Raw genomic sequence first — 22502 nt, 5'->3', positions numbered from 1 at the left:
CCGATGCGGAGACTAATGTCAAAATAATGGAAGGGCAAAAGAAAAGAACAGGATCACAGCCAAAGCTACGTTTGTGCCATAAAACATCAAATTCTCTGCAGCAAAAAAAAAAAAAAAGACAAAATTTTTACTATGTTGTTTTACTACACTTATGTGCACGTTACCTGAAGGCATTCACAGGTGCGAAGCAGATTGTGCCAAGTCAACAAACTCAGCAGGAACTCCTCTAGATGACATGGAATTAAGGAATCCACTTCACTTCCTAGTTTTTGGGTCGTCTGTAGTTTGCGCCAGGTCATATAAGCGCATTTCTGTTGCTGCCCTTCAACTCCTGTCAATCATTTCTGTTGCTTGTTGCTTGAAATCTGCTAGCTTTGACTTTCCCTGCGTGTGTCAGACAACTGTTTCACAGTTAGGGAAGAGACGTTCTTTCACAATATAGCCCATCTTTTTGTTGAATGTACGAACAATGTTTAGATCCTCTGAACCATACCGAAAAACGACATAGATTTGGGAGAAGTTGGTGCCATGTCGCGCGAGTGTTTAAAATATGGGCTTGCACCCCTTGCTTCGAGCCTTTCACGTTTGACCCGTTATCAAAACCCTGAACTTGGCAGTTATTGACGTCTAGGCCAAGCTCCGTGATTGTGGTTTGGAGTACCTCTCTTAGGCTGTCTCCAGTGCTATGCCCTACGGCGACAAATCCAGCAAAATGTCTTCGGCATATTGGAATTCGCCTCAGGGCACCGAGCCCGGCGTGGGGGCACCAGCTGCACATGCCTAGAGCCGGCCCTGGGTCTGTGATATGTATGCTGTAGTATTTAGGTTTGTGGGGGACAGGGATATTCTAGTACTTCACGAAGAACTTGCAACCCCCCCCCCCCCCAAAAAAAAAAAAAAAGTACAAGTATACTTGGCAGAAGCCAGCTTGATTTCATACACACGCGCTCGCACTACAGTTTTTTTTCTTCTTTGTTTTATTTATTCTTATTATTTGTATTTTTTTATTTTTTTATTATTATATTGCGACTGCTTTCTAGAGGCAACGTTTCCTGGTCTCACGCGAAAACTTAGAATTTTATAGCACACTCTGCGAGTTGACGTCCGATTATACACTATGCACACACCACACATAATGATAATTATGCATGGGGTTCAAATCGATGAATATCTCCTACAAACTTGACGCGATGACAGATTAATTTATGTCGTTTTCTGTGTCAAATCTCGAAACGATTCCGTGCGTGTTTTTGTTTGAAATGGAAAAAAGAAGAAGAGTTCTTTTTTCCTTTCTTTTTTTTATGGAACCGAAACTGAAACTCGTGGCCTCAGTTAGGGTTACCGCCTTAATATCGTCTGCGGGGAACCATTGTGCTTCTTAATGGCTCACAGAGAAGAAATATGCACCAATTTGTTTTATTCACGTAATAATTGTTCCAATCTTGATGCACAAGCAAGTTTGCTTGACTTTTACGGCAAGTAAATTTTTTGTTGTTTCGTTCCGTTCCGTTCCTGGGCCTCCGAACCGCCCGTTGACGTTGTTTAAAGATGGCGGCATCCATTATTAAGGTTTGCGTTAGCGAGGCAGGGTAATTTTACTTGTTTTCGTTGTTCGCCATGTCTTAGTTAACGTTGATACGACTATTTCACGAAGACGTAATTTTCTAACCACCCGTCGGTGATGTCAGGATGCGGTAAGTTTCGCAACTTTGCATATTTTTTTTAAATCAGAGATTTTTCGTTACTCCATGTTTAGTAATAGGCTTTTATTCCTGGCATAAGCCGTCCTCTGCCATTATGCAAAAAATATGATGCCATATGCGGATGCTTCCCTAGCGTTTTTCCTGCACGTTTAATAACTGTTCAAGCACGAAATCAAGCGCGCTAGGAAGCGCGTTCGAGATATTTTTTTCAAGCGAGATTTTTTTCTGGGCAGCCGAACGGAAGTTGATACAAGTTGTTTTCGTACTAGGTAGTATACACGGGTCAAATGATGCTTTTTCACTGCTAAAATGACATCATTCCATGCTGGATCTACAATTTAGAAGTTCGGAATCGCTGTTATGTAACAACTCCATCGCGAATCATTCGCTTTCGGCGCCTTTCCCGCGGAAACAAGAAAAAGATGGGTAGAGCCCACATGAAAGGGCTACCATATCGAGGTCGCTTGTACGATGTGAAATATGTTCATTTTGCGTCATCTATTAGCGTATTGTGTCATTTGTGAACATTCTGGTGCTTCATATTCACACTGCAGTGCTGTTAGGACAGCTGAACCCTTGCTTGAGGCCGGAGCTCGTCCGCTAGTACGAATATCCGGCAGCGTTTCCTTTTTATATTTTCTTTTCTCTCTCTCTCTTCATCTCTCTGCGAGGTCGACCGATTTTTTTAGCTCCCATGTTGGCGTGCCGCTCGCGTGCCATAGTTCTGGCTCACGTTTTTATCGATTTTCTCGTTTATAGTAATACGTAGTAGCGTGTGTGTGAAGACGAATAACGTTCTCCGTGTTTTGGCCGTTCGGTTCCCCCGATGCATTTATGCTGTGGAGCCCGTAGCTGCGCTGTTTGGATGTGGTGCTTCGCACGTGTTTGCCTGCACCCGCATGCAAACATTCGTGCGAATATAAGAATGGACGAAGTCTCGACGAATAATGCCGAAAAATTGAGGCAGAGATACATATATTCGCCCTTCTGCTTTCATAACCCCGCACGCGAAAAGCAAATACAAGGAGTGGTCGATATTTGCAGAAATGAGGGAAACGCGGTTGCAGAAGACTACTTTTTTCAAGCGTGCTCCTGAAGAATTTCGACGAGCGTGTGGACCTTATCGTATGGATTGAATTGCCACAAATCAAAATTCGAAAATAAAAGAAGGAGGGTGAGAGAAGAGGAAAGGAGAAGAAAATCTGTACTGCCAAACAGCTGAGAGAAAACCAGAAACAACACATGATGAATATTTATGAGGATTAAGAGTTGATAGCTTTGACGATTACTTTTTTTTTTCCCTCAGTTACTATGCACACATACATTCCACTTTCTGAGTCCTTGAAAGTTGTCGAGGTCAACAAACTGTGAAGTGGAGAGAGAGAAGCTTGACTTGATGCCGACCCCTTGATGGTTTGATGCCCTCCTCTAGATAGTTTCTTCCCCTAAACAGGGAGCTCCTTTTTTTCTCGCTCTCTCTTATGGGCTACATAATTATCTCGCAGGTTTTGAGGGGCTTTTCCTGGAATCGCCTTTCGGAATGCGTTTACGTGCAGTAATGCGATCTGTCAGGTGAATGGAAATGTGTGGCGCACGTGCATCGACGCACGTTTGACCCCTTTTGCCGATATATGGACCAGAGTTTTTACTGCGCTAGTAAATGCCACACAATTATCGGCAGCAAATTTTGACTTCCTGCACTTGGTCAACTCTCACAGTGATATGAGCAAAGCAAATTTTCACGCGCAACCAGGCAAACATATATAGATATGATTTGGAGAGAACAATCGTGCACACAGGAAAATGACAGCTCCATAGGTTCACAGCTGGCGAGTCCTTCTTGATAACCATGTGCACGTTATTGTTGAACCGATAAAAGTAAAGCTTGTACGTGTGGTTACAAGGGCATGCAGAGATAAACGATTCCAGGAACGAGCGAAAAAAACAAAAGGATGATGAACAGAGTTATAGGAAATGTGTCACAACGGTAAAACACTGATTAAAAACTGCGGTCCTGTCTGCCGGGAACAGCGATTCAGCAGAAACGCTGCAAAAGAGAAATGATGGCTATGTTCTAATGCTTTGCAGAGGAGAAAGTTGAACGCCCCGGTGATCCTTTTCGTAGGGCATACGTGTTGAGTTACAATGTATCTCTTTCAAGGACATTAGTCGGGTGGCTAACGCGGCGAATAAAAAGAGCCTCGCTATACCAGTTTTTTCAGCGCGCCGATGTTATACATTATTGTACAATGTTGCGCGTGGTGTTTGGTTGCGCGTGCTCTTTTGAGAGTACGATATACTTATTTCGTGGGTTCTCTCCGTTGAGCCTCAGTCGAACTTGTAATCAAATGCGTTTCCTGCTACTTATGCGGGGCAGTTTTTCCTGGAATTGCGCTGAGGGGCGCTTTAGTGGCGAGGGAGTTCGGGTTGGTGATGGGGATGCCGGACGTGATTTTTTTATGTGCGCTTATTAATCAGCTGCTATCGGCCGTTCTTGGGTCGCTATGAATGGTGGGAGATATCTGGAATGATAGTGGGAACAGCGTCAGTGAATTGGGGGGGGGGGGGGGGGGGTTAGGGAAGGTTTGACGTGTTTCTGACGTACGTCATCCCGTCAGCGCACTCTATGAGGCAACCATTAAATGTCACCATTCACTGTGACCCTCTGTGAGGGTAATAATACTATACTGCAAAGAGAGGTGAGGGTAATTCCACCCTGTAGGCCTCAAATATTACAAGGGCATCCATGGGACTGGTGAAACTTGTTTGCCACTCCTGCAGTTGCTTAACCAGTTACACTCTTTTTTTTTTTTTTTTCATCCTTATGAGCGGGTGAAGGTGGCCAGGGTACACTTTTTTTTTGCATTTGTGGAGGGCATGTTACTAAATACAACTCTCTTGACTATCCCTCACATCCACCTTTCACCTATGAAGTTGTCCCTATATGTTCTCTGTGTTTGGGGATGTCTCTGTTTGGCCCTGTGGCAGATCAGCATGTGTTTTCGCAGCTTATGTGCAGCAGACCAAATTGATTGTTACAAAAACTGCACAGCACACTCGACAATAAATGCAGTAATAACAAACACTTTTGGAGTTTTATGCCTGCCATGTTTTCGCCTAGGTTGTTTCGGGAATATTGCGTTTCTTGACCAGGTCAGAATGGACACAGCCTGTGCGGGAATCAGGCAAGCCGGTGCAGTTGTGAAGCAGCACAGTACACATATATTAGTCAACCCGAGACTTTTTAACTGCAAAATTTTCTGGGAAATCGTTCTAAAATAGATATTTCAAATGGGCAAGAGGGATGGAAAGCGTTACAATGAAAGGAGAGTTTTATGTGAAAGTTTAAAAAAAAGCTACGCGGCCTCAGCCTGCTGAAATTAGCTGCAGTTCTAAAATATTGTTCCGGCAATATTGTACACAGGACTGTGCAGCGTGTGACAACAGGATTATGTCATTCCTACAAAATTTCGCGTGTGTAACAGCGCGACCACACACGTACGCATTGCCTAGTCTGAGCCTCGTCAAACGATTTGTCGCCAACAAAGGCACAAAATGGGAAGGCAGATACGTCAACGTGACCATTAAACCGAAGCAGATACAGACTGGGTATCGGTCCAGTGATAAAAAAAGAAGAAAGGAAATGATAGGTAGATATGGGCGTGGTATTGAATGCATATTTTCCCCCTTTGACTGGTCACGTTGATATACCTGCTCTCCTGTTCTGTGCCTCGCCCCCCCTTCAATTCCAGACGCACTCTGTAAACTAGATTACACGATAATAGCCAGGAGGAAGAGGCACAGAATTTACACGTGCTCTTCATATCTATATGTGCACCGACAAACAAGTAGTAGGACCTTTTTGAGTCGAAATACTTTTCGCGTATGCTTTTCATGGGCCATTTCACGAAATACGAGCGGTTTTTGGACAGCTTGATACCCCTTCCGTGCTCCTTTAGTATCCCTACTTCTGTTGTCCACGTCTGGTTTATTTTGTATTTATATCAATCTTTGCCCATCCGACTTTTCATCTCGTAACGTGTATTAAAAGAAGAAAATTAGCCGAAGCTCTTTGGCTGCATGTGGAGTATGTCTTTATAAGTGCTCAACGTCGCCTGCACCACTGGACAGCTGTTTCTGCCCTATTGGGCCATCGTCAGCAGTGCGCAGGCAGGCGAGGTTTGAGCGAGTGGCGTCGGAAGGTCACGTGGCACGTGATGTCCCCCCGTCAGTGACCTTCCGACGCCACTCGCTCAAACGTCGTCTGCCTGCGCACTGCTGCACAGTGCCGCCTCATGCGTCGAAGATGAGCTTTAACTTGCGGAAACAGAAAAAAAAATATATGTATATATATGTATCGAGCGACTATATCGGAACTGGCCTAGTCTAACGACAACAGCAATTTTATTCTAATGATAATGACTGGGGGAGTTTCGTCGCCAAGGGCGATGCTCTACCCCCAGTGCTGGCGGTAATGTGCATGGTGACACGGAATAATGTCTCACAATGAGGACCGAAGTCCTACGGCGTCAAAAAAATTCCGAAGTGCTTGTAGGGCAAACCGTTGGTGGGCTCTATTTGGCCATGGCCAGAGTCGAGCTGACTGAGAGAGACTGAAAGTGTGATTCCAGAAGGTTGGTATAGTGCGGGCAGTGGAGAAGGATGTGCTCTGGATATTCCGGATCACCGCAGCACAGTCTGTTTCGTTACGTATTTCGAGGAAAAACAGAGAAAATTTGAACCGCACAGTATGATTCGGAGGATCTATTCTATGCGTATGGTGCACAAAACGAATAAGTTTTCTTTTTTTTTATGTATAGCTTGGCGGAATCACACACATAACATGAAAAACGGTTAGGAGCAACTAAGATTTATTTGAACAAGAACTTTTGTGCAAGAGCTGCACTTCTTCAGGTAGGTTCAACCTGAAGAAGTGCAGTCTCTTGCACGAAAGTTCTTGTTCAAATAAATCTTAGTTGCTCCTAACCGTTTTTCATGTTATGTGTGTGATTCCCTCTACGCGGGCTCCTTGACAGTGTTTCTCTTCTTTTTTTTTCGACGTATAGCTTGGTATCCTGAAAGAGAGGACGAGGGGTATGCCACAGTATCCCAGAGTTCGAAATCCCGGACCTCACAATCCAATATAACGCGCATCAACAAATAACTAAAAATTGTTACAGAAAAATAAAGAAATTACAACGGAGTAATTTATTTGGTTACACGCTGTTTTATAAATCACGTACTGAACACAGTAGTGTGATGCAGGGCATTGTCTCGTGCTTGGAATGAATGGGAGAAAAAAAAATGGAACCCCGAACCAGGCCCCCGCACCTGTTTTGGGTGCAATACTGTTTTTGAAGCAGTCACCCCAATGGGTGATAAATGCCATTTTTTGCACCGACCACCCGGTTAGTGTTCCCCATTCGCAGAACCCGATGATAGGGGTTTCATCGATACTACCCACAAAGATCTTCCAACATACCCCAAAATTTCCTTATTTGAATATGTTTCATATGAATATACAGCGAAATAGCTAGCTAGGATGGAAATACTGCTCAAATTCTGACTGTTAAGTCGCTGGGCTCCAAGAATTAAAAGAGAAACAGCATGGAATAAAAATGACAACATGTTCATTAAACTGTAGTTTCATGTGCAGTGGCAGTGAAATGAAATATCAGGCTTATTCATAAAAGACGATCGAACGATGGTCATCGAACGAAGTGTGGTAATCATTATAGATACAAAATTATTTTATATTTTGCGTCTGTCATAAATGGCACTCTTAACTTGTTCAATGTTCAGCTCATCAAACTCAAGACTATGCAACCGTTGTTGCAAATCCACCAGATAGCTTTCGTGCTGTTACTGTCTTCTGCTGTCTTACAGGTGGCAGGGTCAGCAGGGACAGCATTTTTACAGCAGTTGATCTGTTATCTCTCTACATGAAATTATTCGAGTCGGTGTAAATAAATGTGTGTACTGTTGTGTTTTGTCAATGCAGATATGACCGTGAAAGTCGTAAAGCAGGGGTCCCGAGGACTTAGCCGTTGTGCTTCCGACGGCCGATCGTTTCGAATTTGCTCTTGTGAAGGGAATGTGAGTATCGTACTTTCACCTAAAATCACGTTTTTGTGCCATTTGAATTCTGCTACGCGTGTGCACTACCTTAAGTGTGCACTACCTTAAAGGGCCACTCCAGGGTCTTCCTGTCACAACACATGCCGAGAGATGGCAATATGTTTCCTTTGCTTTAATGGTCATACAATTGTCCCGGTGATAGCCTGGTTGTGTCATGGTCCTACCTGGTGATGGCTGAAAAACACTATTGAAAATGTGTTACTGGTACAATGATGATTTGGAGAACAGTGAATATGATGCTACTGTTACTGTTTGTATGTTGAACCATTGAAGGACAAAAATGTCTACAAAATTGGGTCATGAAGCATGCAGATATCAAGATACAGTGAACCCTCGTTATTATGACCCCCGTTAATCTGACATTCACGCTTTATGACCGAATTCGTGGGGAACGGTTTTTTCCCCATGTAAATGCTTCCCGTTAATATGACATTCCGCTTATTGGACTATGACCGAGATTTTTGGGCACAGCTGGGGTCAAAGACACGTATTATCCTCCCGTTATTATGACCGCGTCACGCACCCCTTTGAGTTCTCAGGAACAAAGTGACACAGTTAAAGTGGGGCGCAAAGGATTAGGGTGACTCGAGGCATTGTTGTCCTCAAGATTACTCATACCTCTTCTCGGATTGCTAAAGCAGTGAAGCACTGAAGGTTGCCTTATTGTTTTTTGAGCAACACAATGACATTAATAATGTTTGCGTGATCAATAATACTCTTGTACAGTTAGAAAAGCTGATCACTGCAAGCTACTCCAAGCAGTCATTGCCGACAGACATTTTTTGTTAAATAAATTGTTGTACAGCATCATGCGTACGTTTTGTTCTGCCGTGCATGCCCTCTGGTCCCCACTGGACCGCTTTCTCGTTATTATGACAATTCGCTTTATGACCAAAATCTGCGGGAACGGACGCGGTCATATTAACGAGGGTTCACTGTACTCGTCTTTTTCGGGGTGTGACAAGGATAGTGGTCACTTTAACCCTTTGCTGCGAGGAACATTTTTCCGGTTTAGTGCCCATTGCAGTAAGAAACTATCCAGCATATAGCTGACAGAAAGAGAGAGAGTATCGTTAGCGTGAACAATAACGTAGGGCCTCTGCAGAAAGAGCAAGCTTTAAAGAGTCGGAAAGTGTTAAGCAACGTCCCATTACTGCAAAGCTAGGAAGGCAAAAGTTATTCAGTTTGGGTGTGGGTGTTCGTTTACCGATACAAAGTGGGACCTTCCCGAGAGATCGTAACAGTGTCACTGTGAATGCAGGACGCATGGTAGCAGCCGGTGGCATGTCCGAGGGCAACAGTATGGCTGGGATCCTGTTCACGATCGAGCAGATAGAGCTGATCCGCCGCCTGCGGGCGAGCGGCATCACACGCGAGCAGGTAGTGATGGCGTTCGAGCAGCTGGACCGCCTGGATGGAGAACTTGGCACGGGTTGCCCCATCCCCCCGCTCCTCGCGGCCCGCATGGCGGGACGTCTGGGGCCGTACGGGGGCGGTGGGGTCGCCTCCTACGGGGAACAGTGGAATAACGGAGTGGCAAGAGGGTTCTCTGCAGGCAGGGAACCACCTCAGGTGAGCCCCACGAACACGTCGGAGACGAGGAAAATGTTGAGCTGACGCTCCTTATCAGCGAAGATAAGTAAGCCTTTGTTTGGTTTGGGCTAGTTGCAGAATGCATCGTCGAACGACTCGACAGCAGTGGAGACCCCTCACAATGGGGACATGGCCCATTCGCCGCAGTCAAATAAATTGCCCAGCGAATTGACCATCATCCCCATCTCGACTGCGGGATCACCCGGAGCGCAGGGAGAGGACGGAAACGGGGGAAGCTTGGTGACCACTTCGGGCAATGCGGTGCCCATGCAGTACCTCATGAATCCTCATGACCTTCTCCAGGAAGAGTCAGCTGACATAGAGGACTTGAAAAGGTCAGTGGACTAGTTTGGGGACGTTTTTCTCTCTGCTGTCAACACTTTTCTGATGTACGTCTCTCTCTTTGCGACTGATTCAAAGCAGGAAAGGAGAGGCTGCAATTCTGTCGGAAATTCGAAACTTTGTGATGCGCTACAATATCAAGCAAACAATGATAGCGGAGATGACAAAGCTAAGCCAAGCGTACGTGAGCCGCTTCTTCCGCGGAGACATCGCAGACATGTCGGATCGTACCAAGAACACGTTCTACATGTGGTATCTTACGTGCAAGAACAACCCTTGGAAGCTAGGTGAGCGGGTGTCTCATTGAAGCTCGAAAAAGTGGTGCTGCCTCGGCATGCAACCTACAAGAGCTCAGTGTAGTATACAAATGTTGAATGAAATTTGTGTGGCAGCTCAACTGTGCCCAAATTCTGGAGTGAAAAGGATGGTTTCGGAGACGGGTGACCTGATCCCACTGAAGCGGGAGCGGTTCACGTTCAAGTCTGCTCACCTGGCCGTACTGGAACGCTACTACGAGAGGGATCCCTATCCCGACGCACAGACACGGGAGCAGATTGTGGAAGAATGCAATGAAGCCGTGGAGCGCCCAGGTATGAGAGTTTGGGCACGGCACTGGGAGCGGAAACGTATCCAACTGGAACAGTCGGTTTCTTTGCAGAGCGGCCGTTGACAGAACGTGAAAAAGTGAGCCTGTCTGTGGTGAATAACTGGTTCAACAACCGTCGGAAGGAGGCAAAGAAGCAGCTTAGACAGCAACATGGTAAGGAGAATACTGTGTAGAGGATTGCATAAAATCCCTTTTTCGCCCCCTCGTTTGCATAATCCATCCTCACTTGGTGTGAAACCTGAAAAACATGACATTCACTGTCTCATGTTGATTTGAGGTGCTCTTTCTTTATTTTGCACTTGTGGCAGCACCCGCCGATGACAACGACGGTGTCCCGATGTAGGGTCCGCGCACCTAAAACTCTGCTTTTCGAGCAGATATTGAGTGGTTTTACCCTATTTTTCCCAATAAAAAAAAAAAAAGAAAAAAACATGAGACCCAAACCCATGATGGTCTAGGTACATGTATTAGAACTAGGAGCAAAAACAGTTTTTCTTTTATTTTGCTGAAGTCAGTTTTGAAATGAAGCCGTGCTAGTTGCTATAGCACGCCTAATAATACTGCAACGTCTGAATACCGTGAAAAGAGTAGATTTGGAGCACGACTAAATACATTAATGCACGACTCTGTTCCCTACTCTCACTTTTCACAGAGCCATAATGGCACTCGATTTGTACAAACTGTGATAAAGTGATTTCTATGTACTCGGGAAAATGTGCTTCGCTACCTACTCAGCAAGCTCTTAACTGCCGGGCAGTTTGCGTACGATTAATGCCCACAGCGAGAACTGTATTTTTTGTGTTGCGCAGCAGCAGCCATGGCAGCAGCTGCATCAGCAGGCATGGGAAACCTGAGCAGTGTGCTGGGAGGAGGAGGTCAGAAGTCCCCATTCCCCATGAGTGCGCTGGGCTGGGGGGCCAACCTGTTTCCGGCCGTGAGCAGTTCCGCCGCCGCCCTGGCAGCCATTGGTGCATCCCAGTGCACGCCTGCCCCGTCCTCCGTCCAAGAGGGCAACTCTCACCTCATGCGGGGCAACGGAAGCGACCAGGGCGACTCCGGCGGGGGGCCCGAGAGTGGGGCAGATTCCGACATCTCTCAGGACTCCGCCTCTCTGCCGTCGTATGGGCACGAGTCAGAGCCTGCAGCCACGGACTTTTCGGACAAAGTGACTGTCAAGCAGGAGACGTGAGCCCAGTAGGTTTGGACAGTTCTGTTATATCCGGATCGATAAGTGGTGCGCTCTGTGAGCAGGGAATCGTACCAGAAATGGGGGATTGACAGCCGTTACAGAAACAAAAACAAGGAGGAGCAGGCCTAAAGTCTGGCTTAGCAGCACTTGAAAATGTACTGCACTGTAGAGCCCTGCGCGGATGAGATTTTTGGCATCCGCATCCGATCCGCATCCGCGCACACGTTATCCGCGTCCGATCCGCATCCGCGGCATACACAACAGTTCACATCCGCATCCGATCCGCTGAGCAAAACGCACCATCTGCATCCGATCCGCAAAATCCGCACGTTTCGAAGGACGCGTAAACACTGCAGGAAGCACATGTTGGTACAATTTCGGATGCCTCCATGCTGTCACTGATGGACTCACAAAGACATGCAAAGGTAAACATTTCAACAAACGCGATATAGGGAAACTTCTGGAATGCGTGGAACGCTACCTCGTCGGTGCTCGCATGGTTCAAGACGACAGAATGCCTTCTCTTCCATCTTGGCCGTGCATGGTCGAAGGCGAACCCAAGCATGCGCTCGCTGTCGGCGCGCGATACAAATAAATTGCTCGTGGAAAAATCACAGCACGCGGTATATCCGCATCCGATCCGCTACCGATCCGCCGCCTTCGTATCCGCATCCGATCCGCATCCGACCTCACGCCATCCGCATCCAATCCGCACACCGCAGAAAGCTCTAAATTTTCATCCGAATCCGCAAGTATCTTGCGGATATCCGCGGATATTCGCTTCCGTCCGCGGATAGTGCAGGGCTCTAATGCACTGCTTCATCAGTTTACCAACAGCACATTCCTAACAACTTTAACATTCTCGTAACTTTTGCGAGCAGTCTACATGCAGTGTGGGAATAATAATTGAGTTCAGAACAGGTGTAGTCACAGCTGTGAAAAAAAAAAACTCGCCTTTGATCTTAAAGGGAGGGTTACATCCTTTCTAGTCGATTTTGAGACTACTTTATGGCATCATCTTATTCCTCGTTGACTATTGATATTGAAAATCCCACACGAAATACTGGCAGAGTTTGACTGCTATTCGGTGGAATACACTACAAGAGCAGACACTGGGTGTTGAGAGTATATACCGGAATTTCCACTCTACAAAAAGGCTAAAACGTCATTCCCTACGCAGTCGAGCCCGTTTATATGGGAACGCGAATTCCGATCGTTATATCAGAGTATCGTTACAAACGAGCTTTCGTGAAGTTGCCGCTCGGGATCGCGTCAACGCCGTGTATTGGCACAAGTAGAACACCGCTGATGGCGCGTCTGTTGCGAGCGTAAAATCATTTTATCTAACCCTAAATTGAGGCAGATTTGTTTCGAAAGCCTTTCCGAGGACAATTAACAGCCGATACCGTGGGAGGCCCCACGCCTTTTGAGATCGATGAGTTCGTTCATGGGAGTGGAGTTCTACCAATGGGAGTGGACGCGGCTTTGATGTCAGAGCTTGAAGTGTACATGTGTTCAAGGATTTATATCTCTCCAAGTACGACATGTAGAAAAATAATTATTTTTCCCTCAATAGTCTAGTGTGCGGTAAATTGTGCGCATGATCTAATGTACCACATCTGCCGAAGTGTCACGACCCCTTTTAGGTGTAGTCTTCGCCCGTGTCTTTGTCAGTCTTGGCCAATTCAGAATCCACCACAATGTACCTACGCTAGTTCTACGCTAATTCTACGCTAGTTAGAGGTGAGCGCGGATAACATTAATCATATCCCCACCTGCACCATACCCACGTATATGTAAGATCCGTGACCAGATCCGCAATCGTGCTAGTTGTCTGCATCCACGCGGATATTGAATATGTATATCCGCACATCTGCAGTCAATATATTTGCGGGAAGAAATTCACACGACAAAAACGTTATCATACAAACGATTTCACTCTTCAGCACGCAAACCACTCAGAAACATTGTCATCCAGAATTGTCCAATAAAACGCAGTTAACGATACGGCAATGCAGAGATGACACACTTGGACACCATTTTGGATTCTTTACGTCAATTGTGGCTCCACCTGGGGGATGTCGACGGAGACACTTTCGCTTATTTGCATATAAAATGTGGATACCCGCGCCATCCGCAGAGGTGTGCAGTTTTAAACGTTACATTTACACAAATGTAACGTTAGTTACATTTCTATCCGCGAACCCCGATGTAGCGCGGATCCGCGGGTGTAACTGCACCCGCGCACACCTGTAACTATAGTGACTTGTGATAACTGTTCACACAATTAAAGTGAAGTAATTTCCTCTGTCGATTTCAGGAACGGCCCCCCCCGAGCAAATATAACCGAGGCAGAGTCATCAACAGGATCAAACAACAGCGTAGCTTGAAAGCTAAGAACGCAGCCTGTGCAATACACGCAACTCTCGTTGTTTCTACATTACATTGCGTCACTGGTGTGGTAGGAAATCTGGTCATGGGGATCATCTTTATTATTTATGATGCAATTAACTTAGTAGGCATATACTATTATGGGAAGCTCTTTAATTTCACCGACTATATACTGCGTAGAGCCTTTATATTTTGTGCGCTCGTACTCTCTATTGCGGGCTCGCTTGGTGTCTAAAGAAAAGCAGACGACACACGCGATGGCGACTCTTCGTGCAGAGCAAATAGTTTTAGTGGCTGACTCTTCCTTTTATTTTATTTTTTATCTTCGTTTTTTTTTTTCTGGTCTCAGGGAGTTGTGAACGTTTTTTGGTTTGGCACGTGATGGTTTCTTTTTTGTAACCGTGCTGTCAACAATGTGCCACTACAATATTAGTCACGCGACATCGCTTACGTGTACATAGCTCAAGTTTGGTCATCTTTGACGTGGGATCAATTTTCAACCTCGCTTTATTATTTTTTTTTGAACTTCGCCCTGGCCCCTAGGTTTTAGGGTGTATTGGCGTGTGCAACTGAATTATGTGTGCGTAATCACGTAGGTTGTCTAGCTGTTGAAATTTGAAAGATTTCAAAGCCAGATCTTGAAAGAACTCAGGATGTTTACTAACGAGCGATACACATTGATGCGCTGCATTAATCCACATATAATTTATTTCATCTGAAATGGTGGAAGCCACAAGAAAAAAAAGTGCACCAAAACTTCACATTATGTACAATATCACTGCACTATACCACTTCTTGGAGGAAACACTCCATAGTCATTCTGTAATAGTTGGTTACCGCGAAAGCACACATTTATCTGTGTGCGAGAGTTTTTTTTTTCCTTCTTTTTTTGTTCTTTTAATGACGCGTGCGTCTTTTACTTGCTGGCTGCACTCGAACATTTCAGATGCAGTATATCTCATTTCACTACCCACAACGACTACTACTGCGAAACCCAGCCCAGCCTCGACACAGTATTTTCCAGTGTCAATATCCTTACCCGGTTATAGTTGTTGGTAGTCGTCGTGCTGTGTTTGCCCCTCGACATTTCTGCCGATTTAAAAACGCCGGTGATTTTTTTTTTTTTTTCGTTTGAGAGCTCTGTTAGGCGACACAGTTCAGGTTTAAATGTTGCCCCTCAGTCAGAGCTTGAATGTGAACGGGGGAAGCATCCTGCACATTTTTTGCATCGTCACTGTCGTTCACGGCGAATGCCACTGTACACATCTCTCGTATTTTTTAAAGTACATTTTTTGTCGCAGCTTCACGTAAAATGATGCAGGGCACTAAACGTCTGTTCATTGATTGTACATTGTGAACCTGCATACCTTTGTAGAGATATTTTCGGGAAACGTTTTTACAATTTTGGGTCACCACAGAGCATCGTTGTAAATGTACCCGTGGATACCTGCAAAGTTACGAGAGCGCTCTTGTAAAAGCAGTGCTCTGATGGGTGGGGTTGCAGGCAAGCATTTTCTTTTTCTCTCTCCGATGCCTAATTTTAATGTTATAGCAGTGGCAATATGCAATACAGGTATGAAACCAGAAGCATAGACAGATGTAGTCCTGCAGGAATATCAATACCTGTAAGGGAGGCTGAACGGGTGGAAACCGTTGATAAAGGTTTTGGTAGACGAGATGGTTGAAAGAACTAAACACCGATGTGAAAAAAAAACGGTAAGAGCATTGCCCCAAAAATTGTTTTCCTGCGGCTCAGAGTCCTTTGTAGGATAAGGACACTGGCAGCAATCACCGAGTGAAGTTTCTTGCTGATGTGGGACGTACTAACTCACGCCGCAACTTAAAAATCCCAATTGAACCTTTCTCGTTGGCATCACGTTATCAGGAAGGTGGCGCTGCTCTGTCGTGACCCAAAAAGGAGGGATCGAGAAGGTGAGGCGACGTGCCTACAAATCATACAAGATGAGATTATAATTTTTGTGCAAAGGAAAATAGAGTATTTTTCTAAAGAACCGAAACGTTCATTTACCATTCAGTCCTTTCAGTGCAAAGGGAGCTAGCTCAATATCACTGTGTCAATACGCGCCTGCGGCGCTCTCTCTCTCTTTCTCTCTCTCTCACTCACGTACTGTGCCTACCACACCAGCCGTTGATGACAGGATATCGCGACATGACTACGAGAAAGATTTTTTGAGCTACGAACGGATCGTGCCATCTCTGCAACGAAGAAGAAGATGATGATGACGACGATGATGATGATTTGCGATGGCAATGCAGTGCTGCCAGTCGAGACTTGTTTTTGTGTTGTCTGCAGAAGAAACGAGAAGTGTTCTGCATTGAGGAACAGTCTATTTGCCACTATCTACCTCCCCGGATGTTTCTGTGTGTGTCGAACCGAACAGTGTTGCCTCTTAAGTGGCGCTTGTGCTCGAAAAGGGAACTTTTTATCGTGGAGATGATCTTGACGAATGAAGAAGGGTGCTCCTGGCGTGATCTCCACCTGATGATGATGAAATGACACTTATCCATATTCTTGCATTGCTAGCTATTTCAAATTGTTGCTCGAGAGGTTTTTATTTTTAGTTTTGCTCCAGAGATTTTAGTTTTTACGAAGGGTTCTGTGCTTGTTGATGAGTTTTCATGCGCAAACTGGCATTCACGATGAAAGGTAAACTGGAGCAGAAGTGGCGCGGCTGGAAGCTTTTTTTTTTCACGAGAAGACTATTCGATGATGATTGTACCAGGGTTGACACGGCATGTTCCGAGAAAGCTTAAACCGTCGCTGTCCTCGTACCTCATGCGCTTTTTGTTTTTGTTTCCGTCCTAAATCTATCGTTAAGGCCGTAAAGAAGCCGGGAGAGGGGAACTCGAGAAATCTGGTAAATTAAATGTGTCACGTGTTAACCCTCGTGCATCCTTTCGATTCTACATTGGCACCCTTTCACGTGGGAACTTGAACACACAATTTACAATGGGTAGAGGTGACCGGACATAACGTTGATAGCATCCGCATCTGCACATCCGCGACCGTTGCATCCGTAGGAAAATATCTACACAACGAAAATGTTACGCGAAAACAATTTTATTTCTGAGCACATGAGTTGTTTAGGAACGTTGTCATTCACAGTTGTTTAATAGCAGCAGTTAACTGCACAGGAACACAATGGATGAAACTGCATTTTAGATCCAGTGAGCACTTCAAATTACAACTGCGTCTATGGAATGTCGGCAGATATGCCTATGGCTATGACTTGCAGATGGCGACGCAGATATCCGTAGCTCTGTCAGTTGTATCCGCACAAGTTAAAACAATTTCCGTTTGTAAGTCACGATGCTGCAGGGGTCAGCTGATATAGCTACACCCATGCGCACCTCTATCCATAGACATTGAAAAATTGTGATTTACCTTTAATTTTGGTGCAGTAACAAACAATGACAGTTGCAATGGTCATTATTTGGAAAATAATGTTGTTGAAACATTCTATAAAACCATGATTTACCGCAGCACAGAGGTATTAAATATGGAGATCTGTGCAGTTGCAGAAGAGTTAATGAACATGAAGTATGAATTTTGCCGCGTCAGCGAAGGCAACCATACTTAACTTCGATTGTACGCGTGAAGGTAAATGGCGCCTCCAAGACAAAATTTTCAGCACAACATAGACAATACCTTCCATTGTAAATGCCATTTTGCCACGACAGATATGTTTTGTTTTTTTGCTTGCTCTGATGTCCCCACAGGGACATGGGATGTGTCCATGATAGTTGGCATATGTTTTCATTATCGCCTTGGACAACTGATTGTGTTCATCAGCTTTTGACAGTTTTGCTCATCTCAACATTTTTTCTTTTTCCATAGGGAAATGTAACCCAGATATGTAGGTGACGCGAGAGAAATGTTTTTGCTGACGTGCTTGATGTAACCGAAACTTTTGGGTGCTATCAGACAGAAGGAGTCAGGAGATTAGATGTGGGCTGGCACTTCCTAGCTACTTCGTTTGTTTTTTATTCATTAATTTTTTTTCTTACCCAGCGTGCAGTGCAATTGGCATCTTAATATTTGTCGCGTGGTTAAGTTTTATACATCTACCTTTTTTTTTTCCATAGGTACGTTGCGAGCTGGGCTGCACTGATGCACTAGAACCTAAGTTAATTCGGACCTGTCGGATGAATGGCACGAAGTGCCGTACCAGGCTTGTAGTCCAGCTTGGCACTTGGTAATGCTCACTTGTGCTCGACTGCTGAAGTGCAAACCACCCGGGGCACATATGATTGCTGTGAAGTGCAATACTTTGAAACTCTGCAGCACTTCACTATGTAGGTGGCAGCACCTTAAACTATGAGCTAGCATCTTCCTGAAAACCAGCATGTGTGCTAGCGCTATCCATACAACGAAGCCCTTCGAGTGCTCGAGTGTTAAGCTGCCCCGAGCTTACGCAGTCGTGATTGAATGTTACAACACTACAAAGCTTTGTTGCGCATTGTTACATTGTAGGCTGTGCCACATTGAACTATAAGCCGGGCCTGGCATTTCTCTTAACGAAGCATGTTGGTTAGGATCAACATAAGAGTTATCTACAGGCCTACTTTAGATAAAGGTAAAGGCCTAGTTTAGATAATGTGTGCAAAGGTGAAAGTGTTCGCCCATTTGTCAGAGTCTTCGGTGCAGTCCGTCTCAAACGTAAACACAGAGATGCTAAAAAGATAACGAAAATATTTTATATCCTCTCTTCACCGCCACGTGGCGGCCATTTTGCGGGTCCACATTATCTCCTTCGCAGCAGACCACTCACTAATGTGAAAAAGCCTCCTGCCTCCTTATCAGACGAAGCCTGCCAGATATCGATACATGACCTACCACAAGGAAGCTTCAGATCTAACAGGCTTCTGTTGTAGACCACGAGTGTCAAAGGCAAAAGCAAAAAAAAAGGAAAAGAGAGAAAGAAGCAGAGTGTTTATGAGACGTGTGCAAATGTGGTCAGGAATAACATGACTACAAATAGCGTTCCTTGGGATGTAGGACATAGTTTGGCCTTAAGAGAGGGACTTAGACAAGAGAGGCTTTTTTTCCCCATAATCGCATGTGTGTGTGTGCACGTTGGTTGTGACATGGCTGGTTTCTCTCTGGCATGTTTATAGCTGGTGAATCTGGTGGCTTTTTTGTTGGCTTTGCTCACAGTGTTGGTAACAGTGCTACTCGAAAGTTCCTATGTGCACTCATGGTGTCCTTTGTCCGGATAACGCACAAGTTATGAAAAGCAGATGGTGGCGGCCTAGTTTGCAGATGTTTTTCTTGTATTGTGCCGGTGCTATACGGAATGCACCAATGACTGTTCGTCACATGCACTAGGCTTGCATGCTTTATGCCATTATTTATTTGCCCTTTTAAGCAAAATTCAGGATTGGAGCTAACTTCGAGGGCAGGTGAACAAAATTTTTTTATCCGTTCCCTCGAGTACGCAGCATAGGTTTATGACATTGATTCAAGGATCCGGAACAGAGAAAAGCATTATACTTTTTAGCGTGAGCTTTACTGTAAAAATGTTGTTTCACTTACCTTTGTAAACGGATGCGATTCTTCTTTTAAACGTCTGGTTCCATACTTTGTGTAGTGTTATTTGTGTTATGTTTTGCAGCTTTTAGATGAGTGTACAGATGATAGCGTCGCATTCTTAAATATTGTTTACCATGCCTGATATTTGTTGGCTGCCCACTGCAATGTGCGTCACAACTTTTTCGACAGTTTCCAGTGCTTTATGAGTAACAATTATATAGTTACGATCGCTTTTTAACGGATCGCTACTCCTTGTCCATCGTGCCGCTGTTTTACAGCTACAGGCACGGACACAAGCCGTAATTACAATCATGTTTAATCTAGCAGAACTGTTATTTTTAGCAGCGCGCTTTTCTCCCTACTCTGTAGATTTTAGATGAGACCGCAGACGACAGGGATCTGTCCGGTTGATTGCTTACGGGGGAAAGGGTCTGTAACAGTCGAGACGACATCATCGTCGGACATACGTTATTTAGAGCGAGCTATGTACACATTGTCCAAAAAATACTGGTGTGTCTGCGGACATGGTCTTGCTGCCCTTTGTGTCCATAATTGTGGTATGCACTGCACATAGAAGAGTAATTCGCATTAGACTCATTTATTTGTAGTATAAGACTTATGTTGTCATAAACATTAGCAGTACTAGTTTTTATCCTTCGGATTTTCATTGATTTTATTTGGTGATGCGAGGTTGTTGATCAAGAAAGTCGGTAATTTAGAAAGTCCCCTCCCTGCCCCCACCACACTGCCTGCCTCGTGGGTAGAATATGCATCACTTGTTTTGTTAATTAATTTATTTTAAAATATCACTCTTATTTTGTGGCAATGCAGGACTCACTACATAGAACATACGTGTAGCATTTTTCTCATTGTTTATTTCACTTTTGCCACACAAGTTTTTTTTTTTCTTCTTTTTTTTAATCAAAGGCAACAAAAGCAGACAGCTAAGTAACCATCTGCTGCTTTACAGAATTGCTGCCCGTTACAAACGTGTGTAGTGCAAATACCGCAATACTATTTCTGGATACAGCAAAACAGTTCCTACGTCATACAACCTGTGCTCATCTTCAGCAGAGTCCTTGATCAAAGCTTGTGTTTTTGCGCCATCATATTGTAGGCAGATAAGGCACAGTACTCAGCAGTGTTATAAGGGGAACAGTGTTGCTTGGCTCATAGCATTGTTGCAAGGGATGACGCTGAGATGGCGCAGACGAAAAATCTACCTCTTATCTACCCCCCGTTGTTCCCAGACACACCAGACATCTTCTTTCGTTACTCTTTCTTCGTGTGCACATAAACCTAAGGACGCGGTTGAAACTGTGGCTGGCAGTGTTTCCCGACCCTCCCCCCCTGCTAGGTCAGTTGTGGTGGTAACATTTGTGCCAAAGGCAACGACAGTACCTGAAAGAATGGTATAGATGGAGTCGGCCGACCGGAGAAGGTCGGTCAACTTCTCTCTAACAGGAACCGTTGGAATCTGGCACGAAAAATAAATCCCGATGGCGGTGTATGCTGAGCGGCTGAAATTGCAGGATGAGAAAGTGGTGCCTCTGACATGTTTTCTTCTCTAAAAGAAAAACACGAACCTACCTCCCAGGGAAAACGAAAGAAAGTCACGGCTGAGTCTTGGCTCGGTACTGCTCCGGGGAACCTCAAATTCGTGCCTTAGGTTGTCTATTTTAGCTCGTGGAATGAGATGATTGTTTACGGGTCAATCAGGAGAGAAAGAATTGCAATCGAAAAGAAATAAAATGAATCGTAATGAAATGAACAAAAGAGCGAAGGTGTACCGTGAAAACAGATCTTTGTTTCACTCTTTACTAGTTCTGTTTATTTCTTTTCGTGTTTTTGTAGAGTGTTGAATTTATAAAACTGTATATGTCGATGAGTTCTTCTATGCCATGTATTGCTTTGTAAATTAATGTGGCACTTCATGTGAGTGTATTGCGTTATTCACGTTGTTCCATACTCGATGTAATCATGTTTCTTGCGTTGATCATTTTCATCTTTGAAATTGTTGCAGATCATTTTTGATGTTAGCCTGTTTTTTAAATGATCATTCATTGTACTTGTTGACACACACACAAAATGTACTACCGTGCGGTTTAAGATCAGCCCTCAAACGAGCTGTAAAGATCACATCTGTAATAGGGATTTCTTTTTTTTTTTTTTTTCTTCATTTTGTCTCTCTCACGTTCATAACACTTTTATAATATATAAGGGCTTGGTCTTGTTTTGCAACATCACAGAATCTTCAGTATTTTCGAGAGCCCGATATTTACATAAAATGACAGTTTTGTGTATTGCCCCACAAGAAAACTTCAATGGTCCATGCTACAATTAGAATATTGTCTACATAATTAGTCATTGCACGCCGTGAGGTTGAATCGCGTTTGAATCTTTACAGCTCGTTTGACCGTGAAATACATTCAGAAAAGCATGAAGCCATTCCAGGCATGGTATTTGAAGATGAGGAAATATTGAAAGCAGCCCCAGTTGATTGATAGTTCCTAAGAACCCCCCCCAGCAACAAACAAGTACAAATATCACAGCACTCATCCCTTAGCAGACTGAATGTTGCCGCTACCACACACATCCAACATTCATTTGAATCCATACTGTAGTACTCAGTAGTACCTTTTAGCGTGTAGACACTTCCCTTTTTTTTTTTTTTTTTTTTTTTTTTTGGTATGATGCCCGTCACAGTTTCAAAGTGGGTCAATGCTTGCGGAGATTGAAATTTCAAGCCGTTTGTGCAAGTTGGAATAGCATAACCTGTCGTGATGTGTAAGCGTTCAGTGCCAGCAAAGTTAAGGTAATGGTGACGTACGCTAGATAGTTTGTAGTTTCTTTTTCATATATTGTGTGTAATTACACCTAATAAAATTATTAGTTTGGTAAGTAAACCGGTGTGCGTTTTCGTGACTTTCTTGAGCACTTTGAGACAGGCCAGTCGTGTCATATGGTCACGGACACACGTGTGCA

General features: G+C 44.5%; 1 protein-coding gene across 2 annotated transcripts; it reads left to right on the top strand.

Annotated features, from left to right (window-relative positions):
* Positions 1 to 1557: 1557 nt before the first annotated feature.
* LOC135398884 (homeobox-containing protein 1-like) lies at positions 1558 to 22423 on the top strand. 2 transcript variants are annotated; one of them, XM_064630419.1, is made up of 9 exons: positions 1558 to 1694; positions 7705 to 7799; positions 9103 to 9413; positions 9513 to 9769; positions 9858 to 10063; positions 10169 to 10366; positions 10435 to 10536; positions 11193 to 11577; positions 13893 to 22423. In XM_064630419.1, the coding sequence occupies exons 3-8, from the start codon at positions 9108 to 9110 to the stop codon at positions 11570 to 11572; spliced, it is 1449 nt and encodes a 482-aa protein (XP_064486489.1). In that variant the 5' UTR covers positions 1558 to 1694; positions 7705 to 7799; positions 9103 to 9107; the 3' UTR covers positions 11573 to 11577; positions 13893 to 22423. The 2 variants fall into 2 exon arrangements, with proteins under 2 accessions (XP_064486489.1, XP_064486487.1); XM_064630417.1 differs by having other exon boundaries at positions 9507 to 9769.
* Positions 22424 to 22502: the final 79 nt, after the last annotated feature.

Source organism: Ornithodoros turicata, chromosome 6, assembly GCF_037126465.1.
Source record: "Ornithodoros turicata isolate Travis chromosome 6, ASM3712646v1, whole genome shotgun sequence".
Lineage (NCBI taxonomy): Eukaryota > Metazoa > Arthropoda > Arachnida > Ixodida > Argasidae > Ornithodoros > Ornithodoros turicata.
This window is presented reverse-complemented; position numbering and strand designations above follow the sequence as displayed.